Here is a 20,120-nt window from a genome sequence, read left to right on the forward strand (position 1 = left end):
TTTTAGGGGTCACTCAGCTACGAAAGAGGTGCCCCAGTTTTATAGCCTGAAAATCTGGCTACTTTGTACTTTTGGTGCCTGAAGTGAATGTGTTTTAACATAACTCCCTGTGCGAGTCTTTACAAGGTGCAATTAAACCTGGGAAGTCAGCAGTTCAGTAGTTCACCAAAGAACCAGTTAATTGAGGACTTTGAAGTATGAAGTATTTACCAGCTGTAAACAAAATCTGCATTCTAAACGAAAACTGTCTCCACAGCAGTGCCTGGGTTTGCACAGGGCAAGTTCCAACGCCCAATGAAATCAGGGAAAGGGGAGGGGAGGACCTTTCACTGATTTCAGTATCCTTTGGATCAAGCCACTCATTTCCTTTAGCAACGATAAAATGATGCACAGAGTACTGGGACTGTACAACTTCATTTTATTTTGTGTGCTTTTATAGGATATAAATAAATGACAAAATTACAAAATTTATAACTGGAAGCCCAAGCATATTTACATAAGTATTTGTTGCAGTGAGGCTACTATTTACTGTTCTCCTATACAATTTTCCTTTTGGTACCATATTTTTAGTGTTATTTTTTTACTGTCAGTTGACTACGTACATATCAACAGTGAATAGGCAAAAATTATGTACAAGGAACTATTTTGTTCAAGTAAATTGAATACTGTATTAAAAGTATGTCATCACTCAGCGCTATGATTAGGTTTAACTAAACCATATACAATTATCAGGTTTAAACCAAGTTCAATTATCCATTTTTTGGAATTTACCAACTGATGATTCTAACGGAAAACCTCAGCTGGATATGAAATAATAATTAAAAAAACATTAAGACAACCACACAATTTATCAATATCTCTATAATGAACTTCAAAATGATTCACAATTTGACTGGATAGAACAATATACGTTAAAATGTCATTTTTCTCCTATAGTGATATTTGTACTGTTATAATTTCAGTTCTACATAAATATACATCATGGTATTATACAAATACTCCACAGACATTAAAAAAAATTAAAACACTTCAAAGAAAATGTAAGCAAATCTTATTTAATCAAGTATTAAACAAATGCTTAACTATTTTGTTCCATGAAAACATTTTTATTACTTTGGAATTTTTTTCTTTTTCTCACTGTTTTTATGTAGAAAATGTTTTGCAGTAGAATTTTATCAACACACTTCCAAACAAGCTTTCTGTGACAGAAATCTCGATAGCAAAATCCATGGTTTTGACTTTTTTTTTAGAACCACTGAGATTTATTTTTAAAAATACTAGTAGAATTCATGGCTATAGCAATGTTGAACTGCATAAACTATATGTAGGTGTAGTAGAATGACCATTCCACTTTCATTCCAGACTGATCACACAGAACATCTAGTGCACTGATGCTGCAACTCGCATGATTTTCATAATGCTGCAATAGCAGTGGTTTACTTAACTTTAAAATAAACAATATTTGTCATAATTAATCTGGCTTCCTTCCATAAATATTCATATGTTTTCCTATAGTACTTCTCTTCCATAAAAATATCTAATAAATGTTTTCTGTGCATTATTAATACCTTTTTCTAACCATTCATAAAACAGATCCTTTGTTGCAATGCAAGAGGTTCCTATTTCTGTAGAGGATCAAAGGACACCAATGATTACATATAAAACCAGCGCACACAGAAATCAGGGTGCCTAATTTCTTGTCACTTTAATGAGTTCTTTATTCAACACAGGAATTACTAATCAATTCAGTGGTTTCACAAATACTCTATTTATTAATTCTGGTTCTATTTTAATTAAAAACTGCCAAGATTTAAATAAAAAACCGATCAAATATTCTACTCATAGGCAGCATTAGTGTTAGTTTAGAGACCTTTTGTTGTTTTGTTTTTTTTTTTAAAAAGTAGAATTCTAAAATAAGAAATCAAAGAAAGCACTGTGGCAGAGTCACAAGGGAGAACTGTGTGAAAAATAAGGTTTCTCACTCCTCTTGTGGACAGTAATTTTAAAAGTCTTCATATAGTGTCATTCTTCTGTCAGTGCTGCAGGAAGAAGAACATCACCAGAAATGACTGTCAGCCTTTTTTGTTAGTTACAAGGCCACTCATACAGTGCAGTCTTCCTCTCTGCTGGATTGAAATGTTGCCATAAAGGAAAGGCTGTGCTGTGACTGCTTGGCGTGCAAGGCACAACAAGGAACAGGGGGACAGTTTTGTATCAGAAAATTGTAGTTTCATACTTGGTATTAATGCCTCTTTTGGCTTCTTGTCCAGGTTCAACAATCCATGGTAGATTCGCAAGAGTCTTTTGTTCAGATGGATCTATCTGCTTTAAGACAAATGCAAACACGCAGACGGGTTACCATCTCTGTGCACAGCATTTCTAGCAGAAGTTTTTTCTTTAAACTAACAGAAGACAGAACAAATCCTGTATCAACAAAGTCCTACAACAGTGGTCTACACTCCCATGTACTCGTGGTTGCCCTTTTTTCCTGTTTAGACCAGAGCTGTGTCTACCCCCAGGCTACAGGGCATCATAGTTCGTCAAAGCCATGCTTGATCCTGCGACGTCCTTTTGCTACTGAGACAGATGATGGCATCGGGAAATGCTCTTAAAATTTTATGGAGGAAGATTCTGTGGCAATGGATGACAAAGTGTACAGTCATACATTTTTTCCCCTTCCTCTCATCCGATAAAATTAAGTACCACAGAGTATGCTGCTCACTTTATAGCCAGTGAGTATGATACAGTGTGTGATCATTTTTCCCCTTTCCCTCCCAGATCACTCTGTACTTCTATTCTCATTTGATTTAAAACAGTTTTCGTGATTTATTTTTTTTTAAAAAGCTCTACCATAAAATAATATTTATCATCTGTGCAATTCAGGAGGGCACTTTAAAGACACTCAATATGTAGGCTCCAATAAGCCTGGATTCTTTGGAGTTTGGGATTCCAAAGAAGACACTGAAAACATATATTGAACACTAGTTTTGGAACAGGAGGGTCTGCGGAGGGGCAAAACCAAAAAAAAGGTAAGAAAAGAAGTTGCTTGGTCTGACAAGATAATTGTAAATTGATTTGGATTTGTAATTTGATTAGGATACATATGTAGCGATCGTGTACCAAACAAGTTTGGTTAAGATTTTATTTCTCAATAAGAGATCAGGAAAGTCCATGGAACCGGAGAGTTTGAGAGGGATGCATTGGCTGTGATCCTCAGCAGTTAAAAAAAGCAGAGTACGCTGGAATTAGACTGAATCAATTAAAGCTCTTCAATTGCTATAAAAGACATATGCACAACACTAACCAAGCAACATCTTAAACTGGAGGAATCTGAAATGAGCCGTTGTTCAAAACAGCTGCCTGTGCTGCAGTGAGGCAGCCCGACTGGCTGAGGAGCAGAGATGGCACATGTGGGACATGGAGCATTTCTGAGTCAACAGGTATATTTATTCATACAGCTTCTAGTATATCAGCTCTTAACTGTATAGCTGAATTTTGGTTTTTTGCATGCATGACTACCTTCCACTTACCACTGACTTCCGAATACTAACACGTGGTTTGGGAATAGGTTTGGAGGGTTTATTTTCAAAACTTTCTGGGAGGGTTGAAGAATGGCCCCCTTTTCTTGCTTGTAGTGCGAGCTGATAGGCCACCTCAAATGCTTGTCCTAGTGTAAGAATGATTTCATAAGCTAAATTCTGGAACAAAACAAAAACAGTTAAAATTGGAGTGAGATTGAATTACTGTCAAATACATGAAGTGGCGTAGTACTCTACAGAAGTGATTTGTAATGTATAAAATTACAATCACACAGCTTAATAACTTCCTTAGTCTCTGTAATATTTATATCCGTCATTTGATTTCTTATTGATTAAGAACAATCTAAATGTAATTTACTGTACTGAAAGTAATGACTTCTAACAACCTTGGAAACCTTGTCTCGCTAAACATGAAAACAGCAGTGGTTGAGTATGTGACACCTCTTTTTAGAAGTAGTACATTAACTGCCACCCACCCCCCTCCTTTCCCAGCTCACCCTGTACCTGCTACTCTCAAGATCCCACTCATTTTGCACTACTACACCTATTTGACATTCAGCCTTGCTCTATTTCAGAACTCTTCTGCTGACCTGTCCTCCTCCAGAGCTAGCAGCCTGATGTGCTGCTTCCCCAGGCGTGCACCTTGGGATGCTCTCTGCTCTCATCAAACAGCATGGAAAGAGGATGCAGCAACACTTATAAAACATAAATGAGGAACCAGGGGGTCAGTATAAGTATTTTTTTTCAGTACAGTCAATGAAGAAGCAGCGGTGAATTTCAAATTTGACCTTAACCTAAACTGCAAGTGAATTTCTATGGTAATTTTTCTTCAGGTTTGTGGGCTTGTTTTGGTATATTTATTTCTAGGCTCCTACCAGAGCCTATTTCTAGGCTGCTAACTTTGCAATAATGTTTTAAACACCTTCAGACCAAACGCAAGCCTGCAGGTTTGCCTCCTCATGTCCTAAAGTCTCCTTAGAATAATTCATAAGTCTTTGATGTGATTCAGAAGTTACCCGCTCCTTCCTCAACCTCTATAGCCCATAGATGTAGGTGATCCCTTAAAACTCCCATGTTTCTAATATGATTTTAAATAAGATACCTCTTTAGCTAGTCAAGTCTAACTACTGAGCTTGCAATAAGCCAAAAAGCAATGCAAGACACTTGAAAGTACATTATCTGCCCTTCAATTGTTAAAATACAGTTAAAAGGATAAGCATTTTATTTCATGCCCTACCCAATAATTTCACTGTAGTCATGAAGAAATTCCATCCCTTTGTTATCACATATGTATGTGGAGATAGTACAGGCTAAATTCAGCATATTTGGCTCATTGTAAGAGCTTCTTATAAAGGTGCCAGCTCTGGTCTGTGTTAGGTCAGACAGAAAACAATACTCCCCCACTGGGGATACGCTCTCAGCTGGTATGACTGCAGTCACAACAGCAAGCTAGCCAAGGTTTCATAGCTTCCCCAATAAAAATGTCTGCCTGATTTGATAGCAGTAGTCTCCACATTGTCTCCCCTTTAGCTTAAGGGAACTGGCCAGGACCGAGAAACACTTGAAGATGCAGTTTGCCAGTGGAGTAATAAATGAAAGACTAAAGAGACTATTACGAAGTGCCCTGCTTGCAGCAGAGCGCTGGTTATGGAATTGAGACCAACAGAATGTAATTGTTAAAAATGTACAGAATAGTATTATTTGAAACGGAGCATGCCTATTAGTAGGACAAGCATATTATTCTAAAGGCATCTTAATCAGCTGTCGTGACAGTAAGATAGTGTACTACATCATCATGGGATTGTCTACAGTGGATATTATTATTACTAAGGAATACATCAACAGGACAGAGTGTAGTAATGACTTGGAGAAAATGCAGGCTGTCATACCAGTGGGACTGACAAAATGCACCATCCAGTGTGGCATACAAAATGTCACCGAGAGACAGGCCTGAAAAGCTCTGAGATAAGGATGGAGACAAGCAAAGGGTTTGCCGTGCTGAGCCATAAATCTAGTCTGGGTCCTGCACCCTGTCTGAAGCCACGATAATTTGTTTTCTTTTGTGGTCTGTATAATGAAAAAATATACGCCTGCCAGGAGCCTGACAGCCATGGGAAACATGTAAATGTTTCCATGGTTATTAAATATTTGAAATATAGCAAATAAACCAAAACATTTACTATTCTGTTCAATATTCAAAATATAAACTGAACCGTAATTTGTACATAAATGTCATACATTGTGTACTGCGGTAGAGCCTCGGTGAAGTCTGCAAGTGGAGGCAAGGAGGACTTTAAAATGGTACCTTGTAAAATTTAATAAAAGCTACATGAAAAACTGTATTTCAAAAAAAGCCAGAAGTAAAGTAGTTTGGTGTGAGGGAGTTCTCACCTGTATTACTGGGAGAGGACTATGAGGATTAGAGTTGGTATGGATTCTTGCCGGAGCTATAATGGAGAGGTAAGAGCAGGATTTCCTTGGGGATGGGGGTGGAAAACCAAACTACAAAATCAGTCGTAGAAATTCTTCTGACCGAGCGAGGAGACTATTTGACTTTTTTAACGTGTGGCACAAAAGGGAGGAAACGGGTTAGCCTCCCTAAAAGATGCTTAGCACAAAAGTTGTAGACCCCCTGGTCACTGCAGAAGACATAGACCCTTACAGCGCCCCATCAAGCTCCTTAGGAAGGAGGCAAAACTTTTTAGGACCACGGTGCTTCTGAGGCTGCTACAATCCCGTTCCTTGCTTGGCACAGCAGAGAAGGAAAGCGAGTAAGCTAATGCCTTTAAGCAACAATTTCTGGGAGATGAAAAATTGAGGTCAATTGCCTTGTTTGCCATGTAATGTTACAATTCAATGCCTCAGTGCAAGTCTGAGTCAGGATTCTTTAGCTGCTTTAACTCAGCCAACCTATTAAAGTGGCGAATTGTTTTCTTACATTTTAACTGACTCTTTTTACTGCTGGTTGTCTTCTGTTCAAAGGTGCATTGGGCAATGAAGGAATATCTGATGGAAATTACTTTGAATGTCTCCCATATACGAACTAGAATTTGGTATAGGAACTGTTATGATGGTTTGTTTCTCCAGAGGGAATCCTTCACTGGTAATTTTAGGGCTGCTTTATAAGTGAATGAGAGTGAAGTGAATTTCAAATATTGAGCAATAAATACTCTTTTTTTTTCCCCCCAAATCTTGTCCCCTTCAATATTCTTTAATTAATTCTCATGTTTTTGCAATATTGATTATAGAATTTTAACTCTGAGTAGACACGTTACATGTACGGTCACTCCTAAATAGTATCAGTAATGTTGCTAGTTGACATGTCGCTACACTAAAACGCTTTCCTATCTGCAAAAAAATTGTTCTTGCTCACATTTCATGAGAAACTGAAGGCCATAAAAGAGCAAAATTTTTGGCATACCATTGCATATATTGCATTATCATAATACGTATGATCTAAGATACACCTTTTTTACACCTTATTGTGGGTTTCTACATTTGAAATGTTATTTTGCTTAAACGACTGGACTTCTGTCCACTGACAAATGGGCAGGATTGTTTCTATTAGCAAGATCAGACTAATATAAGTGTTAGACTTCAAATAGAAAATTTGATTTACTCTATGCCTACGTTCTGAATAACCAGCTATTTTTTATGAAGCTTGTACTGGCATCAAAAATGCTCGATCCTGAGAAATAACGCAACACAAAAAAAGAATATCTGAGTAGGTAACACCCCGCTGAGAATAATGGTGCAGGAGAAAACTAAGTTAAGACGGTTAGACATTAAAGTTTCTGTATTGCTTAAAACATTCATTTTAAAGTGTTTGGAGTATGAAACTATCCTCCTAAGATATGAGAAGTGAGCAAAATGTTGTAATTATTCCTGGTTCACTGTTCTTTCTTTGCAAAGCAAAGAGAAAATTAATTTCATCTGCTGTACCTGGGTCTATGTCTGTGCTTGATTATTAAAACTATAAATGAAACTGCAGTACTTTGAAGCCATTAAGAAGTATTTAAATGGTTTGGGAGAAATAATAGCCTCACTCAGTCTAATTTCAGTTGATTCACTTATCACTAAAATCTATACAATGTAACATCTTGTTGACCATGGTCTATCTATTTTTAACAGAATTTTGAATTTTTTTTTTTACTCCCTGTGGACACTAAAATGTCAGCAGAGAATCTATACAACAGAACCACTGAACCAAAATGCTAAAATTCCTTCTAACTTACTTCCTCTACATCTTGTTATTTAAACTCTCCTATGTGCTATTATTCTGCAATGTTGACTACTTCCCCAGTTCCAAATACAATGCCTCAGTTACGACACCTCTTTTTAACTTACTTATATTAATGTAAGCATGTTTCGAGAATTCATACACTTTATATTAAAATATTTTTTCTTTAACTACTCTTTAAGTTTTAATAGCATCTTAAATTTCTCTTGTGCTTAAAGGGCAAGTACTTGTGACAGTTCTGGACAATAAGCTCTCTTAGTCCGAAACATTAGAACCACTACTTATTATTTCACCAAATTTAGCTGAAAACAGCATGACTAATGAATTGATATGTGGTCATGATTTCTTAAAACACTAGTAGTCTGTGCTTTACCATCTGAGAAGCATAAATATAGGAAGAACTTAGTCATTTCCCACCAAAATAACAGGAGCTGCAAGGACTTGTCTGAAATAACATTCTTGAGATTTTTAGAGAAAAAATTTGGAACAAGTAAGAATGAAAGCATTAATTTGCTATTTTCAAAATAAAGGCAATCTTTTTGAAAAGGTACAGGTGCTGCTAAAATAAAATTTCCCCAAATTCCATATCTGCATTATTTGTTAAACTAAAACTCCCACTGATGTGACAGAGAGGAGAACAGAGCAGAACAGAGGGACCATCTAGTAATAATAATCTGTTGACTATACAGGGGTAAACTCTTACACAGGAACACAGGAAGGACAATGCACAGATCTCTGTTATCACAGATGATTCAAATCTTTCAGATTCAGTGTGGTAGCCAAATATTCCTAGGACCTCCTGAGATTTGTAACTAGCTACCTGTGTGGTCTCTGTCAGGTCTGTAAGTCTTTTGGTTCTCTGGTTAAAGTAAATACAAAACTTTTCATGCATTCTCTAAATATTTGCACAGGAAGCTTCAGTTTTCCAGTTTATGTAATACAATGTATTGAAGTCTAAACAATATTTAGAGAAATGTTTAAGTTATTGGGACTGATTCAGCTTAACACTGAAACACTAGAAGTCATGGAACAGCAGGGTCAGAAATCTGAAGAAATCACTTGTGGTGGTAACATCTGACCTCTGGTCCAAAAAGCAGCCCACATTTGCTTCATGAAGGTGGGATATGTCCAGGCTCAAAGGGCCCCCCCACAAGGTACTGTCCAACCCTCTCACCCCTTGTTGGCTGGCACTGGATGGACACACGAGGGTAAAAGCCAAAAGGCTGGACATCACCAAATCCATCCTTCCTTGACTGCACAGGCAGTACAATGCAGTCAAAAATGCAGGATGCCTTTGCAGACTTCGTTGAAGCTGTTTTCTGAACCTACCTCTTACCAGGATTGAGCGCTGTATGTAATGCATATTAATGCAGTTCTGATTTGCTTATTTGGTGTGCGCCGAGACTTCAAAATGGGTGGCCAAACTTGTTACAAACTTCGTGGAAGGCTATAGCTTACCTTTAGAAGAATTACATGCCAAGACTTGTATGAAAAGCTACTTGCTAAGTTTATAGGCAACAGCTTAAGATTACAGAGGTGAGTTATTTCAGATGGGAAATGAGATAAATTACAAAGAAAATCTTTGCTTTTCTACAGAAATATCCTTTTACTATCCCATAGTAGATTAGTCTTTTCATGTGGTAAATGAACAATACCTTTCCTTCATCACCATATATACGCTGAAAACGTTCTAACAGAACTAAAGAACTATTACTATTACAATGAACTATTAAATGAAGAATCTTCTATAAACTGACCACATCAAACGCAGTGAATACATGGCAGTAGTGGTGATTAGTCTTCAAGTCTTTAGTGATGTACGCAAATGTAGAAAGGTCTTCAGGGTCTTGTGCAGCACAGGAAATGTTACGGATTTCATGTTCAGCGATAATATTCTGTTTAAAAAAAATATTTCAATCAGTTTCTGAATTAAATTTAGAAGAGCCATAAAAGGTGTGGGTTTAGATTTGCATTTATGTTCATCAGCTGTACTGAAGTATTTCTGAAGTTTCTTAGTAAGAAGAGATTTAATACATCCCCATGTGTGTGGTCTTACACAGGTTATTGGAATTTTGATCCTCTCCAATGATATTTAAAATTGCCAATAATCTGGTAGGAAACGACATTCTAGAGTCTTCTCTGTCAGTCTGCTTGAGTTCTGTACAGTTGATTCAGCATCCTATGACAAAGAGACATCTTTCCTGGAATACAGCTACAAATACAGTTTCAAAGCACTATACAAGCATCTTACGATGCTGCTGTTTTTCTGTATAATGATCACTACATGACACTGTTTCAGTCTACTGCCAGACAGGATTTGGTGAAACCCAACAGGCTCAACATCCAGGCTTTTGCATGTGGTGTTTGACAAATTTCAGCTACACTTCTTCTAGAGAAAAAAAAAATCAAACATCACTTATAATTGAAACCCTGAGCTCTTGAAAGGCTTCTGCTTAGTAAAAAGGTAACTACAGGAGGATCTGGCAACTTTTCTCCACTTAATGACAACAGCACCCTGTAAGAGAGATGTAGAAGAATGAAACCATTCATGCACCAAGCAACACTACTTGCAACAGCCAATGTAAGCTATAGCATACAATTGAGAGAAAGGTGGCGCATGTCTGTCCAATGAAATAAAAAAAAGCTGTCTTAAAGCTTTGGAGAAAATTATGAATATTCATTACATAAATTGCTGACATGTAATTATTGTGTTCAGGCCAAAGGAACCATGAAGCCAGAGAAGAAGACACTGCAGAGTGGCTTATGATTAGGCCTTGCTTCAGCAACACACGCGTTTCAAATCATTTATTTAAACAGAAGAATGATTCATTGAATATGAATTTACTTAGCCGTTAGCTTACACACTTTTCTGAATTGTGGCCCTGCTGGCTGTAGCTCTGGCTTTTCCACAAAACCCTGAAGTGAACGAGCCTGCTGCAGCGTAACATCGCTACTGCACCACAGAACACGTGACACCTGTAGGTCCCAGTCCCTCACAGAGCTGCCGTTTGCTGCTGCCTCAGTGGCATCTGTACAAGCTAAAACAGTCTCTGAGCAGCGCCGGTTTTCCCTCACCGTTCTCTTTTCCTTCCCACTTCCTTTCCTCCCCTCCCCCCCCCCCCCTTTTTTTTTTTTTTTTTTTAAAGAACAGGAAATATATGCAACTAAGTCACTTAAGATGCTTTGCCATATCTTCTTTCATTCGCTAAGTGGCAAACTTCCCCTTTGCACGCATGTGTCAAGTTTTCAAAAAGACATATTAATATATGTAATTGAAGAAATCATGGCTTAGGAAAAATCTTAATAAAAAGCATTCCAAATTGCAAATTATGGAAAAACCAAGATAAGGAAACTGTTACTGAAGAAATGAAATAATCCTCTTAATCTTAAATTGTTGCAACATACTTGATTAGTTCTGTTTAATGCACTATTCATAAAAATGACAAAACCAGTACTTATGTTTCAATATATGCCAATGTTTAATGACACATATAATCTCTACTTAACAACCACTGGCTTTTTACATTATTTTAAGCGTTTTATTTTCTTTATTCCCAAATTGATAACCTTTACCCTCAATAAAGATTTTCATGAGAATTACAATTATACCAAACGCAGGGATTTAGATATCCACAGATATAGCTGTAATACAGTCATTGATGTTGTACTGGCAACACTGTAGTTTAGAAAGCACAAAGAATTAAAGCTTGGAACATCTTAAAATCATGTGAAGTATTTATGCCAAATCATGAGCCACAAAGTAATCACCTGAATTTATGCAGTGTATGTGAAAAGACCTCTGCTATTCTGAACCCTAGGTGACCTGGGGTTGACACGGAGCTCTGCACTTGAGACAATACTCACGGAGATTATTTTAATGTTTTAACTTTAAACCAAGTGAGGTTTGGAAACATTCCCATATCAAGTTTGTTTTGAATAAAATAAAGTATACCTAAACTAAATCTTCTGGATTAAAATTAGTAGTGAAATTAAACATGTTTTCCCTAACTTTTATAGGATATACTCTGTGATCTCCTTTAAAAATTAATGTGTTTTCAAGTGCATGTGTTTACTGTTTCCTAGGGTCACTACTCCAGTTGACCCATAGTCTTATTCTGTACAAATTACACTACTATGAATCAGCTTGCTGTTCTGGGTACGCTCCTCAGACGCTGACTTAACACTGTACAGTCGTCATTCTAAAAACTGTCACTCAGTTTGGCGAGAGAAACCTCCGGCGCTTCTTAAAAAGCAGGGAAGCTGAAAGTCGGTTCTGGTTCTGCCAAGGGAATACCTTGGAGAAATCAGTTTTTTGCTAAGCATTTCTTCTGCTTGCCTATCTTCTGTCAGCCAGTCCCGCCCCCCTCGACAGAAATCATCCCAAAGTCAGGGTTATCTGTGACCCACGAGAAAATTCTGCAAGTCTGCTTCTTCCTAAGCAGCAATTTCTTTCTGGCCTCACTTGCAAAGAAATGGCGTCATGTCAAAGTGGTGTCATGCCAAGCTTCAAGGTGCCACTGAAAGAGCTGTTGTGGAATGAGGCCAGGGCCCCTTTGTCACCTGAAGCTTTGCCTGCTACGACTTGGAATACAAATTCTTAGCTTGGTGGCATAAAGGAAAAGGATGAACAGCCATGAGAGCTGAGTTTTCAAGCACAAAACTGCTAGCTATTTTTGTCATTAAAAAGTATGCATTTATTGCTAAGTGGTGCCCAGCGCTGTCAACTATAAGCTTATACGGAAGCAGTGCAAGTCTGAACAGGATCTCACCTTAGTGCTAATCTGTTTTGGGTCTTGAAGGAATTGGGTACAGCACACTGTGGACAAGGATGAAAACAATGCTCCTGGGAGAGTTGCAGGCTATTACCTGGTTTTTACAGAAGGGAAAGGCAGTGCAGATTTGAACTGGAGAGAAAGCAATCTACCACTTGAGAAAAAACACAGAGGACTGTGGCATTATTTACCTCCATCAAATACATCTATTGCACTACTAGGCATAAGATTTCAGTGGGACTGCTCTAGAGCCACCTAATGCAATTTGACAAACTTTTTTCAAGTTTCCATCTTAAGTAAGATTACATGCACTGTACAACGAGATACTGGAAGCTCCTTTTGTTTTCCTGATTATTTTGGTAAACCTAAGGACATTGCAGTTACATTCTTTGCCCTACAGAGGAGATTTAAGGGCTGAAAACATCCTTATCCAAGTTAAGAGTTCATAGCATTACCATGTCCTGATTTATGCCCTGCACATCAAAGAACATAAAGGAACTGACGGTTGTAAAAGCTCAGTTTTGAATCAACGGAAGTGAAATGAGCCGACAGGAACCCCTGGCCTCTCTGCTCTGGCAAATATGCCAGACGTGACATAACAGTAATTTCACCTCTGGTTTTCTTTCATGCCATCTTGTAACCCTAGATATGGCTTCCAAACTCTAGCAGAAGCTCAAAAATCTGCTTTCGTTCCTTCACTTAAAAGCCAGTTCTAGTTAAATGCCTTTAAAGTGTCACTGATTTGGCAAGTTTGATGGATCCTGAGTTAGATGCATCATGTGGTCTGAATGTTCAGCAACACAAAGCAGTTATATCCATTATTAACCTGGTCAAGTAGCTGGGTTGTCAGATTTATTTTTTATATTGCTTAGAGAGTTTTAGTCACATAACAGAAAATTTGGTTTCTTATTCATGTGCAAGCATTAGTATGGACTGCATTTTGCCATTTTAGACTTCCAAAGAAGAGAAATTCATGCATTACTTTACTTCTGCTCACACAGCTTGTACGTTCTACTTTGGCCAAGCAATAACCCATTGCTCTATCCATCACTGTGTTCTCAGATCTCTCAATTTCTGCTTTTTTTAATTTTATTTTTTTTTAAATAGATGTTGGATGTATTTTAAAATGTAAGAAACAAAGCACAGGGCATTGCCACACAGGAAGATGAAAAAAATATGGAATAGCAACTGTTAAGAAGCTGCTGCAATTCAGGGACTCAAATGGCTAGTACCAGGAAAACAGCTCTCAGAGAGGCTATGACATTTGAAAAGGATATTCAAGGCTCTTGTTTCTTATTCTTACAATGGCTGGCCCTGGATAAAACCTTACACCTTTATTCTTCATTGAGACATCTAATTTTTTTTGGGCCAAGATTGTATTAATGAACAGATATCTGTATCTATATCTATATTCTGCATATTTAAGGAACTGTATAAGGAAGAATATGGTAAAGGATTCCACAGAGGCTCCCTGCCAAATGTCTTTTGTGATAAGCTCGCCTTCTAATGGCAGAAGGTTGGACACAATGTTCTCCAAATGAGTCATTAAAGCTGCTTCACTTAAAGAGTTTCTGGAGAATGACAATGACATTACATGCATTTTGGAGAGAAGAGAAAAAAAGAGGAAAACACAAGGTGCATCTCTGTCCCTTCTCTGGTCTGGTGCTCTTAACAGAGTCAGCCTCATAGGTATTCCTATTTGTGAGAAATAAAAGCTAATATTGAAAAATCGCACATACCTTATTTGTTGCATCAATAAATTTAACTCCCTTGTAAGAGACAGACAGGACAATGGTTGGTACTTTCTTCATTTGTTCTGTAGACTTCTGAAATCAAAATAAAGATGTTATTAGAGTTGTGTTGCATTGCAAGAACAGTGCTCTCTCTCTTCTTCTGACAAAATATGTAAATTAAACAAAAGGTACTTATCCAAATATTTGACCTTTTCTTGAGCTGACTATACTCTGGGCTTTTGAAACAGCTGCCTTGTAGTTACAAAACTAAAAGGAGCTTTACAGTTTGTTGTGAGGATGGAAAAAATTCTCCTTTTTCCTAGCATAATGGTAAGAGAACGAAATAAGTTTGCTAGGCTTAAAAAGACCAGGAGTTTCCCAAAGCATGCGTGTTTAAGACACACATCTATCTGAAATGCCCCATTCATTGCTGCCTCCCCCCCCCTCTTGCTGCCCTTCCCAGCTGTAAAAAGCAACAGTGCGGTACTTCTCATCATACTGTTTCTTTGCTGCAATTAGTTGTTATTTAGAAATATTTCACACTCTCCCCTTCTTGCAGTTGTATTTGTGAACATGAGGTATCCCTGCAGCCCTCTAGGCCTGCCAGTCAATCTGTCAGTCCAACGCTGTATCTTGTCATGTCTGACCGTCTGCACTTCTTCGAGTGCAGCTGCTACTAGAAGCTGCGTTACACATGAATTAGCACGGAGGCTTATTCTGTATTCCCTCAGTGCCAGGTTCTCCTACCTACAGTTCGTGTCTTCCTATGAGGCTATTTTTTTCCTTTATGCTAGTCTACTTCTGTGTGCCTTCAGTGTGATGGCTGCAGCAAAGACTTCCTGCTGAACAGACTGCGTGAATATTTGGGACAGATTTAAGTTTTCCGCAGGAAAACCTGTTGATTAGTTTACAGATTAAATTTAGTAAAACCACCACAAAACCAACCAAACAAAACCCCAAATATGGTGTGACAGTCTATAGCTGATCTGAATTCTTTTAAGGCAGAAGGCCATGACGTACTAGATTATCCTATACAAACCTATTTTAGATAAATAAAGTAGGTAACATCCAGAGAACACCCGTTCATGGGAATATCTGCAAACAATCGCAGAGATCAGTCAAATATTTTTTGAAAGGAGTAAGTTCAGCTATAGCTAAATATGAAGAAATATCAGCACATAGAGTGAGAGTGTGAACACACTGAAAGGCCCAGAACTGGCACCTAGAAAGGTAATTAGAGCAGCTGAACAAAAGTAGCAGTGGTGGGTTTGTATTCTTCAAGAAAAACAAAACATTACAGACACAAGCTTGAAAACACAGGCTGCATCTGAAAAAATACGTCTGAAAAATAGGTAATGCTAACCCGTGGGAACAAACCAAAAGCTTAAAAGAAACCCCCCCATAATCAAGTCCCCTTATCAGATCTTGTTCCTTCCAAAATCAAATGAGACTCCATTTTTGCCAGCATCAAAATTGAAGCTACAGATCCAGCTATGTTCTGCAATTAGTGTCTGTGCCACAAAGGCTAAAACTTATAATTAAAGTTTCCAGTGGAGCCCCCCCCACCCGTGTACAGACAGAACCGTTGCATCTCCCAGTATCAAATGTCAAGAGACTCATGATGACAATCAAGTGTCAATTTATCCCAAGAAAGCTTCTTTCACCCAGAACGCTAGGCACTTTTAAAAAAAGGATGGTAAAACATCCTGAAGAATCTAACAAAATCTGAAGAAAGACACTAAACCGATCTGCATGTCTCTGAACTGACTGGAGAAAGAAACAGTATCCCTGCCACAGGCAGAGGACGTACATACATGGGTGTGTGTCACTATAACGGATCTCAGATAAGCCTTCTCATAAAATTCAAGTTCAATGCACAGAAAGCATGACAGTGACTGTATGGAAGCTGCAGTACATACAACTATCAGAATAACAAGCAATATACCTCACATATGCTCATAACCAGACAAAATATTCACAAATATGACAACATCACTTTAATCATCTGCCAACCCAGCAATCATCCAAGTTTTGTCCTTTCTTTCTATCCCAACAGCTATCTCAGGAGCTCTTTGTCTCCCATTTTGATTATTGTAATTATCTCCTTCCTCGCCTCCTTAGCAGCAGAATTCCTCTCCTCCTCCAACACACTATGCAAACATGGCTACTAAGTTCATTTATTTTAGCTTTCTTGGTCTAATTTGCATTGTTTTCCACTTGCCATAAAGGTGAAGCTTCCTGGTGGCAAGGCTGCTTTGCACTATCTGGGAGTCCTCTTTCATCTAGACCAGTAGTTTGTAATTTAATCATCTTCCTTATCTGCTCCATGTTCATCTGGGTTTGTCTAGAGCAGACTTGACCTTTAGTATTTAATCGAGGTCGTGACCTGCCAGAAGACTGTATCTGAGTGAAATAACTAATCAAGATACTATTAAATTACAGCTGGCAAATTAGGAAATGAATCAGAGACTGATGGACATTTGTAATTTATTAAGCCAAACTGTCTCAGCTGGTAAGGAGCAGATGTCCCTTATCAGGCTGCAATCCATACAAACCCCAGGATTTGTGCAAAGTTATTCTGGAAGCTGCAGTCCCGTGCAGAAACATGATTTGGGGAAACAATTCTGCACTTGTACCCCCACTGGAACAAACACTTGGGCAATGGAATAACACCCTTTGTTATTATGATAGTGCCATCGTGAAAAACACACAGCTTGATTCTCCCTGCTTGACCCTCAGTGATACAGTACCTGAAGTCCATTATATGACTATTATTTCCAAGCATTTTCCAGACTGTTCTGAGTTGTCGTGGTGAGCTCATACTATTTGCTTGTCATTCCTTTCTTTTTAATGGAGGAGGTGGCTGCCAGAATGTGTAACGTAAGTTTTCAGAGATACTATATGAATACCATTCGCTTGGGCACTGTAAGTGCTTTGGCTCTACATTCTAGGATGTTGAGATTAAGTCCCACAGCTTTCATGGTCAGACATTTCACACCTGTGTGCAAGCCAAGTGGGCATCTCTGCCTGTGCCTGTGCCCAGAATCTGAGAAGAAGATGGGACACAGGAGTCAGTATTCCCTTTCCTTGGGCTTTTCAGGTTCTAGCCACCATATCAGCTCTGTGAGGACATGATGAGATGACAAAATATTCTTGTCCATCTGGTGCCTCTATGGGAAGCGTATGGACTTGAGCCAAAGTCATAGGAGCCACAGCTGAAGGCTGGCATTGGATGTCATGTGCATGCCGACATATGGTCTAATGCTCCAAGGCATGTTCATGCCATAGTAGCAGGATTAGATTTTATCTCATGTAGAAGCAATCACAGTGACAGGACCCTGTCTTTGGGCAAGTGCTCACTAGCCTGGAACTGGTCGTAGTTCCTAAGAACTCCATCATTTCTGACTGTAACTTTGGCTCTGTTTTAATACACTTCTTCAGGAGAATCATCTGGATGAACAGCAAGCGTATTCTAGGCTTGCTGCCAGCGCCTGTCTCTGATCAGCTGGTCACCTACATAAGGACAGATGTGCAGGCCCTGTCTCAAGTGCACTACTCCTGTAGCGAGGAGTCTTACTGCTGCACAGTCTGCAATGCTATAGAGTCTGAGCTTTGGTCCCACTTTTGAAATACTTCCTACCAGACAGGCAGATGACTATGTGAAAGTAGGCCATGTGTCATTCAAGAGCCATAAGGCAGGCTTGACTGCAGACAACAGGAAGATGGAAGAAAGCATCACCATCCTCAATCTAATGTGACATAAGTTCAGCTTCCCCAGATTCCCCCAAAAGACATAGAGCCGCCTCTTCTTCAGAATATCAGGAAGAGCAGCCTTGCCTGTGTTCTGTTGCAGCTGCTGTGATGGAGCTGGTTCATCCCCTCAGCATCCAGAATGGGGACCCATCCAGTGGAAGGAGGTGGAAGGCACCTTCTGCATAATTGCCTAGTTATTACAGTGCTTGTTTTTACAGTAAAGGTCTGGATTTAATACCCTTCTGAATTTGCATCTGAACCCACTGCTGCCATTAAGCAGGACTGTGCCAAAGCCGTGAACAGCCTTGGACAGGGCTGCTCCCAATTCTGCCTTTTGAAACTGGTTGTAAAGGGATGCAAGAGCAATGGTGCCAGAGAGATAGAGAGGGAGAGGGTGCAAGCTTGCTTCTCATCTTGTTTATGCTTTTTCTTTAGTTTCACTGAAAAAGCACTATACTTGCAAGCAGACTCTTAACCAGATTTCCATTGTATAGTACTACAAATTTTCTTAAGTGGGTAAAGCATTTCCACCTGTATTTTGATTTTCAGTTAAAGGCTGTGTAGAACTGCTAGACATTTAATTAGAATATAAACTAAAATCCAACTAATTTGAGATCTATCCAGCCAGTGTGCCCAACAAATCAAGTTAAGTAACAATGGCTGAAGAGGCAGTGGACTTTGTTCTATGAATAAAGCAATATAAACTAGCTGTTCAGTTTTAAAAAGCAAATGCATGCAAATAAAAAACCTATAACCCTAAAGGGCCTTTAACCTTTTCAAGACAGGATTCTACTGCAATACCTTGTTCTGTGCAGAACTGAGAGCACTAGTCCAACACTTTTGAATACCCCTGCAGTGTGCACACACAAAATGGCTGAGTAAGAAATTCAGGAGCACATGTATAATGGCGTCCAAGTAAGAAGCTTCACAAACTCAGTTGATATGCTATAGCACGTGGTGTAATTCGGCCCCCTCAAAATGCTTTCATCTCATCTATTTATCTCCTGGCAAGAGGAAATAGGATACACTGGACTTGTACTTTGCCACGCTGACCATTTTTAATGTACTTACGTATACACCTTTATAACTGGATAACTCAGCTTTCATACAGTGGCCAAAACGAAATCATTCATTTTTAGGTTTAACTGCATATGTAATTATACTTGATCTTGCAAATACACAGTAAAAAGACATTACTCAACTATGACAAGTCACTAACAATTCCGTATATAAATTCTGAGTACAAGTTTATGAGCCTGTAAAATCTTAAGTTTTCATGTTGCTTTTTACTTTTCCAAATTAATCTGCTAATTCTGTCTTATACTGCTTTTTAATAGCTCTCTAAAGACTGTGGCTGGCAATTTTACTATTCAATTATGTACTAGAATCCACTTTACTATGAGTATCTGAACATTTTCCCACACCAGTAGCAACTAATCCCAAATAGCATCAGACTGCACATTTCAAAACAGGTACTGGCACCACCTACTATCATACCTGTAAGTCTGTTACTTATTTAAGGTGTACAAAGCCTCATTAAACAGTTCTTTTTGAGTGAATCCCTTTAACTATATCATGCATGAGATGAAATTGAAATAAAAAGTCAAAGTTCACATTTGACCAGTTAGCTTTGAAGCCAATTTTGAAACTACAATCTGCCTTGTAACAAATATTTACTAACTTCTCTCAGTCAAAAAGGCTTAAAAATGCATCACTGACATAATTTAATACTTCTTGGAATAAGAAAGCATCTGTAATCCCTGTGGTACAAGACTGTTTACTTCTCTACAATTAGTGGATGCCTCCAAGCTACATCATTAATATGAACATTGCACTGGGGATGCACCTGCAACTCATCTACTTGAGAATGAGAGGTTTTTTGCTTTTGCAGTATCTGTACACACACATCTGCTGCTGAAAGGCCAGCACATCCCTTCTGCACTCCGGATTCCTTTCAGACACAGAGTTCAAGGACACGCATGCAACTCTCTGAAGAACAAGGGATGACATGATGTGGATGTGCATGTGCGTAAGTACTGAACATTTTTAAGACCTCCCACCACTTAGTTTTCCTTTGGAGTAA

At 38.5% G+C, this 20,120-nt stretch overlaps 1 protein-coding gene across 9 annotated transcripts in view; it reads right to left on the minus strand.

The window, feature by feature from the left end:
* Positions 1-398: 398 nt before the first annotated feature.
* Positions 399-20,120, minus strand: part of ANKS1B (ankyrin repeat and sterile alpha motif domain containing 1B) — a 441,782-nt gene continuing 422,060 nt past the window's right edge. For 5 of the 9 annotated variants that reach the window (XM_040595966.1, XM_040595963.1, XM_040595962.1 and 2 more), the window contains 4 exons: positions 14,291-14,377; positions 9,537-9,674; positions 3,531-3,698; positions 399-2,325 (listed from right to left, as the gene is read on the minus strand). In XM_040595966.1, the coding sequence (XP_040451900.1) occupies positions 2,215-2,325; positions 3,531-3,698; positions 9,537-9,674; positions 14,291-14,377 (504 nt within the window). In that variant the 3' untranslated portion in view covers positions 399-2,214. The remainder of the gene's footprint in view (positions 2,326-3,530; positions 3,699-9,536; positions 9,675-14,290; positions 14,378-20,120) is intronic. The other 4 variants (XM_040595970.1, XM_040595969.1, XM_040595964.1 and 1 more) reach the window with 2 other exon arrangements.

Source organism: Falco naumanni, chromosome 5 (assembly GCF_017639655.2).
Source record: "Falco naumanni isolate bFalNau1 chromosome 5, bFalNau1.pat, whole genome shotgun sequence".
Taxonomy (NCBI): Eukaryota; Metazoa; Chordata; class Aves; order Falconiformes; family Falconidae; genus Falco; species Falco naumanni.